The 21,552-nt window shown below is 30.8% G+C and overlaps 1 protein-coding gene across 1 annotated transcript in view; it reads right to left on the bottom strand.

Annotated features, from left to right (window-relative positions):
* Window positions 1–21,552, bottom strand: part of STXBP5L (syntaxin binding protein 5L) — a 288,793-nt gene that overhangs the window by 46,542 nt on the left and 220,699 nt on the right. The window contains exon 21 of the mRNA XM_031680678.2: window positions 14,186–14,251. Within this exon, the coding sequence (XP_031536538.1) occupies window positions 14,186–14,251 (66 nt within the window). The remainder of the gene's footprint in view (window positions 1–14,185; window positions 14,252–21,552) is intronic.

Consider the following 21,552-nt stretch of genomic DNA (forward strand, 5'->3'; position numbering starts at 1 on the left):
TTAGCTACAGAATTATTTACTCTTTTGTTAGCAACTTTAACCTCCTCTTTACCTTCTCTAAAATTAAAAATTACAATATTTCTATGTTATGGATTTTAAGTTTACATTTTATTCTGTAATCATATTTGCCACTGTTGTTTAACTTTACTTCTACAATCAAATAAACTGATCACTCCCTGTCCTTTGACCATGGCCTCTCCACGCATGTTTTTATTGGTTGGAAACCATCCTACAGCAGATATTTAAAGATTCATGGGGGCCTGTGTTTCATTTACAGTATTCTATGATGCATATATAACACTATATTTATAATGTTATGTGCATTCATGGTTTGAAATTTTAAAAATTAATTCATTTTTTAGGTTATTAATTCAAAATTATTAGGAAAGAGAAATTGTACTTTTTGTTCAAATTAAGAAACAAGATAGTTTTTCACCAAGTGTTAAAATGTTAGGTATAAAGCAATTTCCCACAATTTTGGCAATTACTTCATAAAATACTAACTACATAAGGGTTCTAATAGTATAAATGTCCAATGTATGAAGTTTTTACTGTTACTGCCATTATATTACTATTACTGTTATATTGCCACTCCACTTGAGGATTGTTGTAACAAAGAATTACATTAGTATAGAAAGCTCTCCAACACATTGTCATTTTTCCTTTGTCTTTAGTAAACAGCTCACATACACAAGTCACTAATACCTTTACACAGATGACTGATATCTGCCACTTTGAACCTGAGATCCCCCTTATACTCTAGCTCTGCATTTTTTTCTTTATTTTTAAAATTGAAGTATAGTTGATTTACAATATTGTGTTAGTTTTAGGTATACAGCAAAGTGATTCAGTTATATATATACATATTTCAGATTATTTTCCATTATAGTTTATTGTAAGATAATATTGTTCTCTGTGTAACAGTAAGCAGTCCTACATTTCTAATTGCTCACTGAATGGTTAACATGGACATCGCTGAGCAACTCAAACTCACTTTCCTTTCCTCTTAAACCAGGTATTCTCCATGAGAGTTAATCTATACACTCTGTAGTCACCCTTGACTCCCCCTATTTCCAATGCCTTATCAGCTCTGCTCCTCCACTGTTCTCAGTCCCATCAGTTGTAGAGTCTCTCATGGTAGCTTCTCTCCTTTTCATTTTCATTGTTGTTATCCTACTTCTAGGCTTCATTTGACACACTGCAATAGCTTTTTACATATCTTTCTCCACTAATAGCTTATACATTACTGGAAAATAATCTTCCTAAAGCCATGTTATAAGCAATTCAGGGTATATTTTACACCAAAGTTTTATGTTGGAAGAATTTACATACATTTTATCCTCTTTCAGAATCCTTGTAATTTTTTTTCCTGTAATTTGTGGGAAATAAGCTTTAAAAATGAAATTACATTGACAACATACTTAGAAATAGGGAATGAAATTTTATTGTGAATCCTTTCAATTTCAAAAAAATCCTTTTGTAAAGTGATAAGCACTTAATTTTATCTTTTATATGTGAGTTTTCATAATTCATCTTTGCTAAAGTACGCATAAAATAGTGAGAATGAAGCAACTGGGAAGGAGATAATTGGAGACTTTGAAAGACTGACATTTGTAGAAACTGTTTATTAATGTTTATTAATAACAACCATGCCTAACTGACCTCCAGATTAAAATGAAAACTAAGAGCTTTCTTTGCTGCTTCTAATATAGCAGTGGGTTGGGAATCTTTTTTATTTTTCCTTTATGATAGGAAATTATGATGTGTGAAAATTATCTGAATGAATATCAAAATGTGTTATTTCTCTAGAGAAAAGTGTTCTTTAAATAGTCTTCATTCAACATCTGTCACAGTACATGCTATACAAGATGAAAGGCAGTTGTAAAATTACAAGCTTTGCAATAACATAGTTGATTTAAATTCAGTTTTGCTATTAGTTGTATGACATTAGATACATTTGAATTTTTCTAGCCTTAATTTAATTATTTGTAAAGTGGGAACAATTTTACCTATCTTATCTCAGATAATGTGTTCAAATCTTACAGTATAGCGTCTGATAGGTAGTAGGTTAATAAATGAAACTAGAATGTTGATTTTTCCTTTGACATCAGTTACACTAGTAAAATACTAATTAACTTCATAACAAGTAGTGAATATATTAGTACTTTGCATTTTAAAAATACTATACCTTAATTATCCAATTTAATCAAATTCATCAAAGATTATATGTAATCAGATTTTAAATGTAATAAACTATTTATTGACTAAAAGTTACTTAATTTAGATACAGTGAAATGAGGTATGTGAATATGCTCCATAAACTTGGGGTATTATGTTCTGTGATGTAGGTTCAAATCCTAATTATACAATTTATTAACAATATAACCTCTGTTTCTGCTCTAAAATAAAAGACTGGTGATAGTGATAACCATCTTGAGGTTGCTAAGAAAATCAAATCAAATAATGTGTGTGAAACAGCTTTGTATACCCTAAAGCATAATGCAGGACTAATTATTGTATTTTTCTTATTTTAACCATGACATTAATAGGATTTAATGCTACAACTTTAAGTCAGAATAAAGGAGAGGAAAATAAAGTTAATTAAATTAAATTTCAAAAAAGGAAAACAGTTTTGAAACAAGCAGAAAGTTCTTAAAGAAAAATTTATGAAAGCCTATTTAATAAGACCTTACTTATTTCAGAGTTAGAATCATGAATAAGTCTGTGACCACCACAAAAAATAAAGTAAAAGTGAATCATACCTCCTATAAATTTCCTAAATGGCAAGAACTCTATTCTTTTGGGTATTGGATTTTGTTGTTGTTGTTGTTAAATAGCATTAATTCTAAATGATACTAATATACAAAGTAGGAAAAATAATTCCAGAAAAAACGATGCTCATTTACATGAGTACAGTCACAAAGGATCCATGTACGTGACTAGTCAATGTTTAAAAACATTTTCACAATTAAATAAAGAAAAATACTTTGGCGTGTAATGATTTATAAAACATAATTTTGTAAAATGATTGTTAACAAACAAAATGTTGAATGCTGCCAACAGAACTGTATGGTGATTTTTAAGAAAGCTTTTTTTGGAAAGCCATTAAACACTGCCATCTACAAAACTTGTTATTCATGGACTGGTTGGTTAAAATGTTCAGCCAAATGAATGCAACAAAACTTAAAATTGTTGGCTTTTGCCTACCGTACCAAGATCACCCTTAAGATCTGTTGGCAGACTTAACTTTCTTGATCCTTTAACTGAAACAACAAACAGAAAAAGGAAAAAGGCAGTTGTTAATATATAAAATTAAAGAGGAGTGTGAGGGAGCAGTATGTTTTACAGTAAAATTATTAAGATCCTGATGAACATTATACTTAGTGAGCATGTATGGAAGCAGAAATACCGTTCAGTGATAGTTTGTTGTCATTCAGTAGTAAATATTTAACATGCAAGCAGAAATATGAGAAAATCAATTGTTCTTACAGTAAATAAGTAAATCTTTTACATAGTTTTTTTCACATGTGGCATGAGAAGTGATTTCTTATTTATTTTGGAAAGAACCCAAAATCAATTTCAGATAAATCTAACAGGTAAAGAAATACTGCAACAAATGTATAAGCTTATATCATAAATAACAATGATAAGGGTAAAAACTGATGTACTCTGTAAATATTTTTTTGAAATAGAATTCTATTATCGGTGTAATGTGATGTAGTTGAGTAAACTTTACCATGCCTATGCAGATGAAATGCCTTCAATACTGAATACTAAATGTTAAATTCAGTAGATAAGAAAAATCTTGAAAATAAAAAAATTTGAAAATAAATTTAATTGTATTATAAATCAAGCTGTCAGAAAATGAATAAACCAAGAAAACTCCTATTATTTATTGAAAACTTGCCTCATTATCTGTTAATAAAATTTTACATTGGGCATCGGTAAAATATTTAACTGGAATCTATGTTATCACATAAAGAAAGGCATTGGGGGAATCATGTTAAAAATATTTTCTGTCAGTACTTATATTAAGACTCAAAATGATACTACCAATTAATTTATACCTTGTAGTGAGTGATCTTCTTTACAACTATGAAAGTTATTTTAAAGTAAAGATGGAAGATAATATAGCAGGAAGAACACTCAACTTAAAATCAGAAAACATGGTTCACAAATCTCTGAATTGTTAACACCTAGTTATAAAAGTGAAAAATCCCGTCATCAATTTGGAGCTTAATCTTCTTATCTGTCAAATAATATTCTTGATACTATCTCTAATATTTCAGCTAGAATGATTGGAATACATCTTATAATATATTTTATAAAACCTAAATATAATAGAAACCTAAATATACTTTTTGTGAGTCATGAAATATTACTCATATCTTGATTTTTTTTCTCAACCATTTAAAAACTAAAAACCTGTTCTAATTCATAACTCATAACAAAACAGGTGGCAAGCTGGATTTGGCCTGTGGGTTGTAACTTGCTGACTATAATATGGCATGCTAAACTACTTACTAAAGGAAATCTAAGTATTATCATTCTAATAAAAACAATAGCAATAGGCAGTTGTCTCTATGAAAAGGCATTAAATAATTCTATTAAGGAGAAATCAGTAAATCAAATTACAGTAATTTGTGTTTAGAATGAGCAGCACAGATTGTATTTATATAAAAACATGGCAAACTAAATAAATATACGTGGTATTTGTGCTTCAGAAGAGGTTGCAAATAAAGTATATTTTGTAAATTGATACATAATTCAGATGGACTGAGGGAGTGGAATGTTTACTATTTAAAATCTTTCACTTAATTTTGAAAGTAGGAAGTAATTCTTTATAATGTAAGGATTTGTTCCATAATTTATCCTTTTAATTTTCTATTTTGTTTTAAAATAAGGTGTTGCAACATATCTATACACTATTAATTACTTCAAAAATGGATTACAAAGATGCTTTCAAAAAGAGGGCAAACGGTCCCTTTCTTTTTTTTTTTTTTTACATTTTTATTGATTCATAATCATTTTACAGTGTTGTGTCAAATTCCAGTGTTCAGTACAATTTTTCAGTCATACATGGACATATACACACTCATTGTCACATTTTTTTCTCTGTGATTTATCATAACATTTTGTGTATATTTCCCTGTGCTATACAGTGTAATCTTGTTTTTTCTATTAGCCTAATATCTAATTTACTGTGGCTCTCAGATCTGCTCCACTCTTGGGGATATGCTCTCCAATTTAACACCTGCCTTTTTGGCTTCCTATAGACAACTTTCTACCTGAAAATTGGGGGCCCCCTTACAAACCCCATCCTCAATTGTATAATTCAGGGAGGAAAAGAGAATGATTAGATGGTGTGATTAATTGGTGAACTTCTTTAATAACAATGTTAATAACAACTCTCCTGTTATTTATGCACAGAGTAATGTTCTCACTTGTCCAACCACTAGTAAACTACTCATCCTTCAAGACAGCTGAAAAATCACTATCTTTCTGAAGGCAGCATCAAACTTAAGGCTTCATTTGGTGCCATTATCTTAACTTTTCATAGCATCTTGTGTACATCTCTTCTATAACATACTTTGTTACACTTGATTCTTTTTTTTACTCTACTACCAACTAACATCCTGAAACTGAGTTCTCTAAAGACAGGGATTGTATCCCTAATGCCTAATCAATCTCTGTACAGCAGTACTTCCTAAGAGTCCACTGTCTTTTCAAGAGTGACATCACATATTTGATGCATAATGGGCTTATTCTCCCAAAAAATCTGTCATGCTGTGTATCTTCACATAGAATACTATCTTTAATCCTTCCACACCTTGAAAAACTACCTGTCTTGGCTCACAGTAATACAGAGAATAGTTCCATAGATGATCTGGCTATGGGACAGGGAATATTGCTGCATCAAGTATTAGACTTACAACAGTTTGATTTCTTATGGTCCTAGTCCTGTTAGATTCTGGGAAAAATGTCGCTAAATTCTTGCTACTTTAATATGTTGTGGCTTACATTTTTGAAGATAAAAACAAAAAGAAAGGAAAGAAAATTCATAACTGTGCACTAAAAAGGTGAATTTTATCCTAATGTAAATTATATATCACTAAATCTGAATTTAAGAAAACATAAAATTTGAAATAAAGTGTCCCCCACAGATAGGATTTAATCACTTACCTAATCACATCTATCACATTACTACTTACCTAGAAATTGTTAGGATGGCATGACACCAAAGGTGACACAAATAAGTGATAGTATTAGCTTATGGCAAAATACATATTAATATTAATCTATAAATTCAGGCCTAAAGATTAGGTGATGGCCAAGCCCTACAATAGCACCAGATGTAAATCTTTTCAAGACTATTCATCTCTATTCCTAGATTTTCTGCCTCCCCAAAACAGGTTATTTACAGTAATAAGGCAGGGTAGTCTGATGGTTTACCATAGCTTATACCAGAATGAGGTCATATGCTCAGCCCTAAATTTGAACAGAACTTCAGGCATTACAACAGGGTTTTGCCTGAGATACTTCAGTATGTCTTGACTGTATTTTCTATCATCTGTATATTCATATGCCTTTTTTCTAATTCCTGATTCAATTCAAAGTCAATGAATAGTGCAGCCTGACTCATCTGAGGAATGTTATATTGGCTTCAAATAAGTTTTAGTCAGATCCTTGATTCCACATTTGAATCAAAATTTTAGGAACAGAGTGTACCCTGAATCAGTCTGAATATGGCTACCACTTTGATGGGAAATAACAAAATGCTAGGTTAGAAATTTCTAACTCAAAGCTTCTGATAAGTTGTTTGCTGATTAGGAACAACTGTATTGACTTTTTGATTTCCAATGAAGTATTTCTAGTTTGTTATGTCTAAGCTACAACTATTATTTGGAAATTTAGAATAGTCAGGGAGAACAAATTCAGCCTCTTTAGGCCACGGATGTTCATCACTGCTTTTATAATAACCGCTAATATATATTATTGAGAATCTATGTTCTGAACACTAGCACACAGTTAAGATTAAGAAACTTGGCTAACGTTATATTGGTAGAAAGTGGTAGGATAAAATCAAATTTCTCTTGACTCCAAAGTTATGTCCTTTCCGCTAAGAAACACAGTCTTCCTGATACAGAGATAACCACCTGTGTGGCCTAGATATTTTCTGTAAAATAAATAAATCTAACACTAAATTAAAATAAACAGTTATTTGGATTAAATGTTTGTAAAGTTTATCTATCTATTGATTAATTAACTGACTGGTTGGACTATAGTAATAAACTTCATTTGTCTATCTTCCCTATACTACAAACGAAGATAGGACAAAGGTGTATACATACAGGTATAGTTAAAACACATACATACACAAACATTTTGTGGTCACCATGCTACGGTGGAGCAATGAAAGATCTACATGCTTCTAATTTTGTGGCCATTTCCCTCTCTTTTTTTTTTTTCAGAAATGGCTAACATATAGGCAGGCAAAGAGGCATATTTCTTGGAATTGGACCCAGCATACAAAAGTTTAATGTCATGACTCTACTTTTCTTGCCACCTTAAAATATGTATTATATTCCTATCTAGACAATGATAATGAATAAGTGACTTTTTGTTACTGTCATATGAACAAGTGTTAAATGATCATGAAACTTTTTTTCTGTTTTGTCTGTCTTGAATTATAAACTCCGAGAGAGAACTAGGTTATTCAACACACTTTTTTTTTTAAAGCACACAAAAGGAGGTCAAGTAATTTGGGGTCAGAGGACCTTCAAGTCTAAGAATTTGGATTGGTTCTAACTAAGCCATGTCCTAGCAGAATAACCTTGGGCAAGTTATAGAATTATTTTTCCTAGTCATAATTCTCTACTCATATAAAATGAGAATTGTACCAACTTTACAGGATTGCTGTAGGGCTAAATATGATAATATAAATGAAAAATACCTTGTTTGTATTAAAATACTCCACAAATGTTGATTACAATATTATAGCAAATAAGTCTTAATAAATTCAAAATGTGATAATTTGGTGATTTTATAAACTATCAAAACTAAAAATTACTTTCAAAACCAGTTTTTCCTGGAAATTAAATGGTAAACTGTATTTCTGATGTTTCATGCAAAATATATACAAGCTTTTTTGAATTTCTTTGTTAAAACATTCTCTTTATAACTCAGCAATTTCTTACTTTCTCACTGCTTGGATGTCATATAATTTTGATTGTGATTCTTTTTTGTAATTCCTATATTTCTTGTTACCATTTTATTAATGAAAATCAGGGAGGATGCTTAGGGTTTACAACCAAATATAACTAAGTTGGGATTCTAGCTCCACTTATTTAAATACTCTGAGCTTCAGTTTTCTCCTCAGAAAAAGTCACAGTGGTGTTGTGTTACAGAAGAAAAAAAGGAAACTACTGTCTGGAAAATTGTGGGTTACTATTATTTTTAGGTTCCTTGATCACTGACTTTATTTGGGGTCTAGAATATTGGTAGATAATGCTTGATAAAGTTGTAAATCTAGTCATAACCATTTTTTAATGAATGCCTAATTTAAGAAAGCTGCACAAACTGTGTCTGATTCTTATTTAGTCCCTATGAGCAGCATCAACTATTCAATGACTGCATAAAATGTGTAGGTCCTTTCTTTCTGCTCACTATTTTTGAGAACACTGCCCCTCTGAGGCAATTCTTTTGTGGAGTTTCCATGATCATAATAATTGTTTCTGATCATAGAAAATATTTAATTGTATTGTGAAAAATTATGGAGAATTTTTACAAAACCACTCTACTTTTTGGCTCTTAGGGTTTCTCTGAATCCTCTGTTGGGCACTCCATATTTTCTTATAGGCCTAATGAAATTATCACTGTTTAGAGTGGAAAACACCATTATTAAAAATTTTGAACATTTAAAAATCCTTCACAAAAGCATTAGGAATTACTGCTCTATATCTCATGAAGTTGGTGTCTATGGTTTTAACCATTGCTTCAGGCAAATTTTTCTCCATTCACCATGAGGGATCTATGTTTTCAGCACAAGAAATAAGAAGAAAACTTTTGAGACAGATTGTGAATTCTAGAAAATTGTGGCGATATGAATAAATTGTTTGTAAAAGAGATTTTCACTCTCATCTGGCAAGTGATGAACCTGATTGCTCTGTCTTGCAGCTGGTATTTCATTCCTATATAAGCCTGGTGCTGCCTGTCAATCATTTCTGTTCCAAATAACATAATACAAAAGTAGTCAAAACCTTCCTGTTTTGAAGCAATATGTTTGACTGCATGCACAGTCCTCTGAGTCTGCCTTGCTAAATACATACATACATACATACATAAAATGACAGTGATGCTGTTTCCAGATCTACTCTAACAATAGAAGAAGAAACATAGGCAGAGGGCTAAAAGCAGGATGTCTGCTAAAAACCTATAGCAATCCTTATAATTTAACTATGAAATCTTAAAAGATGTATATATAAGATTGGGGAAAAAAGAAAGATATCTGCTAAAACCACATCTATTCAACACTGTTTTGGAAGTCCTAGCTAATTTCTTCCTTTAGAAAGAAGAAATAGAACTGTCATTTTACAGGGAACATAATTGGATATATAGAAAATCTAAAAGAATTTACAAATTATTGAAATTAACTAAATTTAACAAGTTTTCTGGGTTTAAACACTGTATTAAAAACTGTATAAAATAAGTAATTAATTAATTGTATTTTAATATTCTAGCCACACAAAAAGATATAAAAAATATACAACATAAAAATCCAATACAGAGGAATAAATCTAGTGAAAGACGTGCAAGACCTCTACAGAGATAAAAACTTTACTGAAAGTAGACACATAGACACTAAATGGAAAATTCATTATTGTTGAATATTAATTCTGACCAACTGATCTATAGATCCAATAAAACTGCAGTCAGTATCCAAGTGTATGTTTTTTTGTGTGCAAACTGATAATTTTTTTAAAAAAAGTTATATGGAAACACAAAAGACCTAAAATAGCTATAATATTCTTGAAAGAAAACCACAAAAACAAAATTGGAGAACTTACACTGTCAGCCCTATATAAAGCTACAGCAGTTAGAGCAGTGTGGAACTGGATAAATGACAGATAAACATGGAAATGAAATAGAAAAAAGTCTAGAAACACACATATACATAGTAAAGTAGGCTAATTTGTGGCAGAAGTACCATTTTAGTGCATTGGGGGAAATGAGTTTTCTCATAAATGGATACCTAAATGAAGGTAATAAACTTTAACACTTTCCTCACAATAGACACAGAAATACATTTCAAGTGGAACTTGAACTTAAAAGTGAAGATAAAACAATATGGCTCCTAGAAGATAGGGAAATAGTTTTATGACCTTGGGTGGACAAAGATTTTTTAAAGAACATAAAGCACTAATAATAAGAAAATATTGATAAATTGAATTATATTAGCATTAAAAACTTCTGTTTATCAAAGTTCACCTTTAAGAAAGTAAAAGGTGAGGCACAGAATGGGAAAAATATTTTGTACTGTATACATGCAACAAAAAGACGTCTATGTATGTATCTACATACATACACAGAATTCCTTATAGTGAAAGAAAAAGTTGGCAACATAATAACAATGAGTAAAAGACTTGAATATCTTATAAAAGAGAATGTTAAAAATAGCCAATAAACATAAAAGTTCATCAAAATCATTAGACATCAGGGATATGTAATTCATTTTAATTCCACAATGAGATAGCATTATGTACACCCCAGAATGACTGAAACTGGGGGGAAAAAAACATTGGCAAGTATCTGTAACAAACAGAACTTTTATACACTGTTAATGGAAGTGAAATTGGTGCAAGCAATTTTTATTTCTAATTTTTTAAAATTTTTAGCAGAGGAGGTAATTAGGTTTATTTATTTTAAATTGGAGATATTGGGGATTGAACCCAGGACCTTCTACCTCCTAAGCAGGCACTCTACCACTGAACTATACCCTCCCCACAAGCACTTTAGGAAACGCAATAGTATTTACTGAAGCTGAATATATGCATACCCTATGACTGCAAAACTCCACTCCCAGACACATGTAACATAGAAATGAGTTTATATTTGTATTAAAATTGTACAAGACTAGTTTTGTACCAGTCTAACAGCTTTACTTATAATAGCCCCCAACTGAAAACCACCTAAATGTTCAGTAATAATAGAGTCCAAAATCCACAAAACTAATATTATGATAAAAGTCAGAATCATAGGTAAGTTTGTGAGGGTTAGTGGCTGAAAGGGGCATAAGGGAGGTGTCTGGGGCTCTAGTAGCATTTCATATTTTGATCTGGGTATGTTTACATGGAATATTCATTTGGGAAAACTAGTCTACCTTAACTCTTAAGAATTATGCACTTTGAGATTTATATATTATACCTCAGTTAAAAAACAATTTGCCCCAAAAGACGTAAGCCAAGGTATACAAAAGAATTACAAATAAGTAAAGCAAGAGTTGTGGTATTAACAACTAGGGTGAATTCAGGTGAAGGACACAATAGAAATGAACAATGGTGATTAATGGTGAAGAATGCACTTTTTGTGGATATATTTTTGAATATTTATACATAAATATTTTAAAAAAATAAACAGCAGACACAAGGAAAAATAGAAATATGCTATTAATACAATATTTTAATTCACCTTTTCCACATCTTTGACAAGTCATCAAAATATAAGTAAGGACATGTATGACTTAAATAACATAATTAATAAGGTAACATTTAAAGCTACCTGATGCCACACATTTACATTAAATAACTCTTGGGCCAAAAAATATAAACTAATTGTCTACTATATAGAAAATGTTAATGCAATAATAATTTATCAAAAGTTATATGTTTAATGCATATTCAAAGGAAAATTTAGCCTTGTTAACTTACATCAGTATGTAAGAAATTATAAATGAATTAAGCATCTACCACAAAAAGTTGGAAAGGGAAAAATAAAATGAAGGAAAGAGGAGGAAATGAAGATAAAAGCAGAAATAAGTAAAAAAAACAAAATTCAATAAAATCATTGTTTGGGTTTAAATAAACAGCAAAATAGATCAACTATTAGCCTACTTAAAGAAAGATAAACTCTCAATCTTTGCATATGTACACTGTGTATTTTTAGAAATTTTCCTAATGAATTTTTTGTCTTTTCCAAGAAAGTACAAATGTACAAAATAAGTAACTATAAAGGATAAATGACTTGACGGGGGAATTTTTACCAAAACGTAAAAAAAAGTAGATAACCAATAGTATCTAAATTGTTAAGCATAAAGAAGTCCTTAAAAGATCAAGGTCTGATTATCTTGCACTAAGACAAGATATACTATAAGCAAAGTTAAAAGTTAAATTGAGAAAAATATTTGGATCTCATGTCACAAAGGGAAAATCTTCTCAACTTATGAAGGGGATTAATTATTATGAAAAGAACAAACAACACTATAGAAAACGCACAAAGTATAAGACTAGATGACTTACAAAAAATTATTTAAAGAGCTCTTAAATATGTGAAAAGGTATTCAATTCACTTATAATGTGCTTATAATTTGTGAAAGATAAATTGAAACTGCACTGACATATCCCTTTTATCAGACTTTCAAAAAAAATGATAACCAGTATTTGCATATTATTGCAGGAAGAAGAGAAATTGTAAACTCCAAGGAGAGCAATGGGGACTATTATGATTAGACAAAGTGTATACTCTGACCCAGCAACTCCAATTTTAGGAATTTAGATATACCTGTTAGATACCTACATACATTTAAAGTGAGGAATGTACCAAGGTTAGTCACTGTAGAATTTTTGTTTGACACAGGCAGTAGGATGGTACTAAACTAAATGTCCTTTCATTGGTGAAATAAATTATAATACATGCATGCAAATTAATATCCTATATAAGAATGAGAAAATACCTTATGTAATGGAAAGCAAGATACACTGTAAAGTGAAACAAGCAAAGTATAATGAAATGCATACAATATACTACTTTTGTATAAAACAGAAAACAAACAAGAACATGATATGCAAAATGAAATTGAAGAGGGAAAAATGGAAAACACAGACACCCGTTAGAGTATTTTCGTGATATTCTAGGTATAGTGTAACACCTAAATTAGAATGATGCCAGAGGAAATGCAAAAGAAAGGGTAAATGTATGAGAACATCTCTAAAATAAAAGCAGTAAGATAAGGATTAAATAGATATAATTAAAAGAAAAATTTACACAGGACACAACTAGGTTCTACTCAGCCTACATTCCTGAAAAATAAGAATAAACAACTAACGACTCAAGGGAGTAAACTGAAGAAATACCAGAATTCTAACTGAATTTCTAAAAGTCAAATTTCACTGCTTTTTAAAGAGATTACTAAATGTTTATAAATTTGTATGAAGTTAAAAATAACTTAAATAACAATGAATTATTTTTTGATATGCTATGAAAAAAGACCTACAATTCAATGTCAAAGATAGACCTAATGTTTTTGGTGTTTAAGAATTTACACATTACTAGATACATACGTTATAGGAAAATCAGACAAATAAAAATTTAAAAAAATAAGCAAATCATTCACAATGTCACCACCCAACAATTTCTACTGTTAACATCTTTTTTCACATACCCTAAAGACTTATTCCTAAGAATCTTGATACTCACATTTTTAATACATTTTAATGGGTTCACATTTTATCTTGATTTTTTATTTCCGACATGTATTACCATTTTTTCTTTGCTAATGAATATTCATGTTTCAAAACTATGATCCAGAAGAATGGTTTCATACGCTTCTGTAACTATAGTATATATTTCCCAATAATTTAGCTCTAGCTATTAGACAGAGTTTCTGTATATTACCAATTTTTACTTGGCATTATTACTATATCACATATCTGCAAAATAACCTTCCTTTAAATGTCTTTAAAATATTGCATTCGTACCTCTGATCTTAATTTTTTGGGAAGCCAAAAATATTTAAGATAATTATTTCTATTTTATTTTGGAATCTATTTTAACTTATGATTAAATTTCATAAATAAAATTACATCTAATTACTAAAGTTATAAATTTCACATTACAAGAATAATGGAAATAAGGCAGTAGATTACTGCAGTGAATTACCAGAAGCCTGAAAAATACCACTCAAGTTTACCTGAAGTGGGAGACTTGCAGCGCTCAAGTTCCAGGGGAACTGGAGTGTCATTCAGCTCAGTTAAACCTAAAAATGAAATGATAAAAAATTAGAAATTTTCCTAACATTTCATAGATAATTCTTATTTCTTAATTCCTATAAGTTTAAAAAGATTTTTCCCCTGTGAAAACTTTTCTATGCTCATGTTATAATTATTTTGAAAAATTTTAACAATAATACAGAAAAAGGAGCAATAACTGATATGCAAAGGGAAATTGAACATGATGGTAGAAAGATATAAAATCTCTTACTTTTTCATATGAAATAGCCATTTTAATAAATGATTTAATTTCACTGTAAATAAACCAGAATAATACAAATTAGAAGGGTTTTTTTAAAAGATCTAATCAGATCTTCCACTTTCAAGAGACATGGTTACTGGTTTTTTAAAAAACCTTTAAGGTGATGTTACAAATTAAAAACTTTATAGTTAGTTATAAAAATGCAGTATTGTGTAATAAATACTAAGTGATGTGTTCAATGGTATCAGTTGCTTCTTATAATAAGCACTATGTTTTTCTCATTTCTAATATTTCTTATTTTCTATTGTCATTTCGCTGACAAATAAAAGGATAGGCACAATAGAATAAACATTTTGTAATTCCCACTACCTGTCAGTCTGCATTCCTATGGCATTCATAAAATAACCTTACGGTTTTCCTACCCTTGTTGGAAGGTTTCACATACTTTTTCTCTGTAAATAAATATTCAGTTTCTGCTTTAATGTAAATCCCCATACCAGGAGTACTTAAAAGCTATTGTCAATTACCAAAACTGTGTTTATTTATATTCCTTTCCACCACCCCGTCCTCTATATAATTTGTACCAATAAACCTGTAGGTTCAAAAAAATCAGAATTTTAGAAAAGATCCATTGTGACAGTCTAGCCTAACCCTATGTTTTATAAATTAGAAACTGTCAGTTTGAAGAGTTTAAATTATTTAAGGTTTCAGAACTAAGTAGTGCCAAAGTTTAAATAGAATTCTTTATATATTTTGGTGAAGAGTTTTTTGTCAGAAGTAGGTTATTATGAATATTTCCTTCCAGTATGTGAATTATCTTATCTTTACATTTTCTTAATGAAAATGTCTTTTGATGAGCAGAAGATTAATTTACCTTAAGGACAATCTATCTATTTTTTCTTTTATTGTGAATTTTTTTTATTTCTGTATAAGTAATCATTGCCCACCCCATAGTCATAAAGATATCATTCTTTGTTTTCTTCAAGAAGCTTTTTTAATTTTTAGCTTTCATTTTCAGGACTATAATTCACCTCAAGTTAATTTTGATTATGGTATCAGGTAGGGATTATGGTCCATTTTTACCCTCTATGTATTAGTCCAGTTGTTCCATCATTGTTAAAAAGATCTCCCTTCATTGATTTTTATTAGAGCCTTAATCAAAAATAAATTGGCCATATATGTGTGGGTCTACTTCTGGATTATCTGTTCTGTAATAATTGGTCTATTTGTGTTTTTCTGACTACCATACTATCTCAGTAATGCAGGTTTATAGTACATCTTGAAATCAGGTAGTGAAATCCTCCAACTTTGTTTTTTTCCAAAAGTGTTTTCAGTCATTCTAGATTCTTTGCTTTTCTATGTACATTTTAGAATCCGTTTGCCAATTTCTACAAAAAGATATAGTAGGTTATTGGACTGTGATAAATCTATAGATAGATTTGGTTGAATAAACATCTTAAAAATATTCACTCTTCCAACCCATAAACATGGTATTTTCCTCCATATAAATAATGTTTAAACATTTTCTTTCTATAGGTCTGAGTATAGAGGTCTTGTACATGACATTTTCCAAGTCTTTTATTTCCTTTCTGGCCTTCTGCCTAATTCTTGTACGATATTTGAAAGTGGAGTATTGAAATTTCCAGTGATTATTGTTTTGTCTATTTCTCCCTTTGATTCTGTCAGATTTTGCTTCATGTACTTTGTAGTTCTGTTGTTAGGTGCATGTTTATAATTATTATATCTTCTTGCTATATTGACCATTTAATCATGTTTTTTAACATTTTTATTGATATTTAATCATTTTAAATGTCCCTCTTTAATTCTAGTAAAATTTTTTTGCTTTAAAATCTATTTTGTCTGATGTTAGTAGAGCTATTTCAGCTTTCTTACGGTTGCTGTTTGCATGATCTTTTTTTTCCATCCTTGTACTTTCAACCTATTTGTATCGTTTTGTGTTACCTTCAGACAGCACAGAATTGGATCTTGATTTATTTAAAAATCCAGTCCAACAATCTGTGTTTGGATTGGAATGTTTAATCTATCCACATTTAATGTTATTATTGATATAGTTGGATTACATCTGTCATTTTACTTTAGGTTTTCTGTATGTCTCATGTTTCCTTATTCCTTGAATTCTTACATACTGCTTTGTTTATCATTAAGTAAATATTCTCTGGTTAACTCTTTAACTTCTTTAATACATTTTTTCACTATGTTTTTTGAGCTCTTAGTGGTTACTCTGAGACTTAACATGTACATCTTATCAGAATCTACTTCAAATGTGTACTAACTTAATTCCAGTGAGATATAGAAATGTTACTTTTTTATAGCTCCATTTCTTCTTTCCTTTTTATATATTCCTGGTATACATATTATATCCATATGTATTACAAAACCAATAATATATTGTTATAATTATTGCTTTATATAATTTTATGTTTTTTAATAAAAGCTGAAAGAAGAAAGGAGAACAAACATATTTATAAAATTTGTGTATTAACCTGATTTACTGTTTCTGGCTCTCTTCATTTGTTTTGGTAGATCCGTCTGGTGTCATATGCTTACTCAAATACAACTTTGCTCCTACTCAACTCCTTTGTTTTGTTACTGGAAAACATATTACATTTCTATATATTATAGACCTAACAATACAATTTCATACATATTGTTTCATAAATTACTTTTTAAATCAGTTAAGAGAAGAAATATGCATTTACTCTATTATAATTACATAATAACCCTAACAGTGTTTTTTCCTCCCCCATCTATTCAGATCTTCTACCCATTTTTAATCTTTTTTTTTTCTTTTTGGCTATTGAGTTGTATGAGTTCTTTATACATTTTGGATATTAACCCTTATCAGATAAAATATTTATAAATATTTTCTCCCATTCAGTAGATTGCTTTTTCATTTTATTGATGGTTTCCTTTGCTGTGCAGAAGTTTTTTAGTTTGATATGGTTCCACCTGTTTATTTTTATTTTGCTGCTTTTACTTTGGTGTCAAAGCCAAAAAAAATCATTGCGAATACCCATGTCATGGAGCTTACCACCTATGTTTTTTTGTAGGAGTTTGTGGTTTTGGGTTTTATACTCAAGTCTGTAGTCCATTTTGAGTTAATTTTTGTGTATGGTATGAGATAGTTCCATATGGTCCTTTTCATAACTTCCATCTCTTTGTTGATATTCTATACTTGATGAGACATTATCATCATAGTTTGCCTTATATCTTTAAGCTTGGCATCTTTTAGTTCTTTAAACATATTTTTAATAGCCACTATTAGGTCTTTGTTAAATCCAACATCTGGGCCCTCTCATAGTCAATGTCTGTTACCTTGCTATTTCCTGTGAATGAGACACACTTTCCTGTTTCTTTGCATGTCTCATAATATTTTGTTAGCTGGACATTTTAGGTAATATAGCAATTCTGGATACTGATTACTGATTTCTCTCCCCCTTCTCTGGGTTTTATTGTTGTTATTTGCTTGTTTAATTGTTTAGTAACTTGGCGAGACTATTTTAGTTTAGTTTATTTTTCTTACGTTGTGAAGACTTTGACGATGCTTCTCAGAGGGTGCAGCCTTCAGTGTATATACAGTCACCTGGGATAGCCGTGATTTTAGCAGGGCTCTCTTTGACTGTCTCTTTCCCTGATCTCTCTGGCAAGTTGTCTGCCTCTGTTGATATCATTTCCAGCTATTAGATGTCACAGTCACAGCCAGGTGATTGCTCTGTTGTTTTAGACAATACCCTAGGACATACATTATTCAACATTAAATTTGGGCAGGGGTCACATCTGAAGCCAATCTTGAGGTCTGTTCAAATCCCAGGAGAAGTCTTCTTAGCAGTCTCTTTCCCAGGTTCTCCCTAGTGAACCAGCTCACCTATGGTCTAGCTGGTTACTCTTAATTAAGACGAGGTACCTGCCTCCTATTTGATTTCTATAAGATACGTCATTGGTTTTGAGGGCATTTTTAGGCTTGAACTTCCCAAATAAATAAAGCTAGTTCCTTTGGGAAGAGCTTCAGAGTTCACTGTTCTTACAGTGTCTCTTCCTCTGGGCAAATTTTCTGAGTCACTTGTTGGACGTGGGCAGGGGGTGGTTACCTCTGATCTCCTTAGCTTAACTTTTTCTTGGCATGAAACCTCTGAGCTATGAGCAAGCTGTGGTAAGAATGCTCAGGGCCTCATCGTTTTCACTTGGAATACCTGGAGTAGAACTTCTATCCTATTAGTAGGGAATTGGAAGGGGAAGGGAGCCTCTGACTTCTTGGCCACACTCCCCTGGAATTTGGACTTTCCATCCTGGGGTTGGAGGGGACAAGAGATGCTGGCAACCTGAAGGCAGGAAAAGTATAGTACAAGTTGTGGCTCAGGTCCACAGATTCTCACTTTTTACTAAGTTTTAGTGGATTTTATTGAATAAATATTTCTTCATTTTCTGTGTCCTCTTAGGACAATTTCTAGAGAGTTTAAACGATTGGTTTTTTTAAAAACAGTTTTTACCAGTTAATGCTTTCTCTCTGGAGATTGTGTCCATGGTGCTTCTCAGGTTGCTACCTGAAAGTCTACCCTGTACATGGTATTTTAAAAAATAAATACATTTCTCAAATGTTTGGTATTATGTAGAAATAGAATTGGTTTTTGTATACTGACTTGTATTCATCATCGTTGTGAAGTTCATATATTGTTTTTGTAGCTTTTCTGTAGATTCCTTTGGGTTTCCTACATATATCATAATATCACTGGTGAATAAAGTTTTAATATTTTCTTTCTAATCTTTACTCAAGTTATTTTTTACCTTGCTTTTGCCCTTACTTCAGTCATCAAATACAGGGTTGGACAAAGATGAGAGTGGACATAATTCCCTTGTTACCAATTTTAGTGGAAAAGCATTCAATATTTCAATATTATTTCATAATTAAGTATTTGTAGGTTTTTCATAGATGAGCTTTATTCAGTAGAGGACATATTCTATTCCTGGTTTTCTGAGAATGTTTACATAAATGTCAAATTATGACAATTTTTTCTATGTATTGAGATGATTATATTTTCTCCTTTATTATGTTAATCAGGTGTTTTGCACTGATTTTTCAAGTATAAAACTTATATTCCTGGAATAAATCCACCTTGGTTATGATATTTTATCTTTCTTATGTGTATCTGTCTTCCATTTGGTAATATTTATAATTTTTGTGTCGATGCTCATGAGTGAGACTGGCTTGCACCTTAAGTTACTGTATTTATCAGATTTTGTTTTGCAACATTGTGCTGGACTCAAACCATTTGGGAAGAGTCCTCCCTTTTTTCTATCCCTGGAACTGTCTGCATAAGATTAGTGTTATTTCTTCCTTTAATGTTTGATAGAATAAATCAGTAAAGACATTTGAGGCCTGCATTTTCTTTGCTGTGGATATTTAATTTCGAATAGAAAATTTTTTTACAGATAGGAGTATATTTATATTTTCCAATGTTTGTCAGTTTTTGTAATTTTTTCTGTCAAAAAACCTTAATTTCATCTTTATTGTCAATTTATACTGAAATATAGCTGTTTATAATCTTACTTTTATCTGTAGAATTCATAGTGATGCTCCATTTTTTATTCCTGGTATTGGTTATATATGTTTTTTCTTCTTTCTTGATCAGTCTTACTAGGGTTTTATGGATCTTAGTAATTTTTTGAAAGAATTATCTTGTGATTTTTGTTGAGCTACTCTATTGTTTGACCACATTTTCACTGATTTCTGATCTTAATTTCCTTTCTATTTATTGCGGGTTATGCTTTTTTTTTTTTCTAAGTGTTTTAACAAAGAAGTTTAGATTATTGATTTGAGAGCTTTCTTTTTTCCCAATATAAGCATCTAATGTTCTAAATTTTCCCTTAGGCACTCCTTTAGCAACACTTCACAAATTTTGATATTTTGTGTTCATACTTTTACTAAGTTAAAAAGTATTTGTAACATTTGCTGTGATTTCCTTGTTAAGCCATGAGCTATTCTTAAATTTCAAATATTTGGGGATTTTAAGATGTATTTTGGTTATTGATTTCTAATTTAATTTCTTTTATGATCAGGGAACATATTCTACTTGATTTCAGTCCTTTATAATTCATTATAACTTCTTTCATGATTCAGTCTATAGTTGTGAATGTTCCATGTCTACTTGAAAAAAATTCATTTGTATGATGTAGATGTCTATTTATGTCAAGTCAATTTGGTTAAGAGAGTTGCTTACATTTTTTGTAGGCTTACCAATTTTTGTCTATTTGTTCTTGCAGTTACTGAGAAGTGATGAGTCCGCAGCTATGATTATAGATTTGTCTATTTCATTCTTTAGCTTTGACAATTGTTGCTTTATACACCGCTTCATATCTAAACATCTTGAAAGAGTTAATTACTTGTGCTGTTTCTTCACTTGCTACTCTTTAGTCTAATATAATTTTGGCTTCTATCACAATACTTTTCCAAAACTACTTTTTAAAGGGTCATTAAAAACCTTCACAGCACAATACCCATGTCACTTTTCTGAGCTTACCCTACTTGTCCTATCTGTAGCATTTGATGTGGCTGACCACTTCTGGAAACACTCCCTTTTATTTTGGCTTCTGCAACAGTCTCCTCATTTCTTCTCTTCTCTCTGGCAAGTTCTCTCTGCCAGCTACTCTTCTTCCTCTGGAAATTAAATGTTGAAATTCCTATTGTCTCTATCCACAATCCCCCTCTTCCCATCATTTTCCCTTCCTGTGTCCCCATTTCACCCCTACATAACTTCTTTCTCATGCCATTATATACTAAATTACAGCCCTGATATTCAGATTTGTTTATGTCCACTTGACATCTTCACTTGGATAAATGACAGACACACCAAAATTTAATATGTAACTCCCTATTCCCTACTGTCCCAACCCTAGATTCTTCATCTTTGTAAATAATATCATGACATAGTGGCTCAAGCCCAAATCTGGAAATCATCCTTGACTGCATTTTCTGGTCTCCCAAATTGAATTATAATTAGTAGCTCTGTTAAGTGTTAATCATTTGGGACCTATCATTTTTTCTCCAACAACATTGCTATCACCCTAGTC

Source organism: Vicugna pacos, chromosome 1, assembly GCF_048564905.1.
Source record: "Vicugna pacos chromosome 1, VicPac4, whole genome shotgun sequence".
NCBI lineage: Eukaryota > Metazoa > Chordata > Mammalia > Artiodactyla > Camelidae > Vicugna > Vicugna pacos.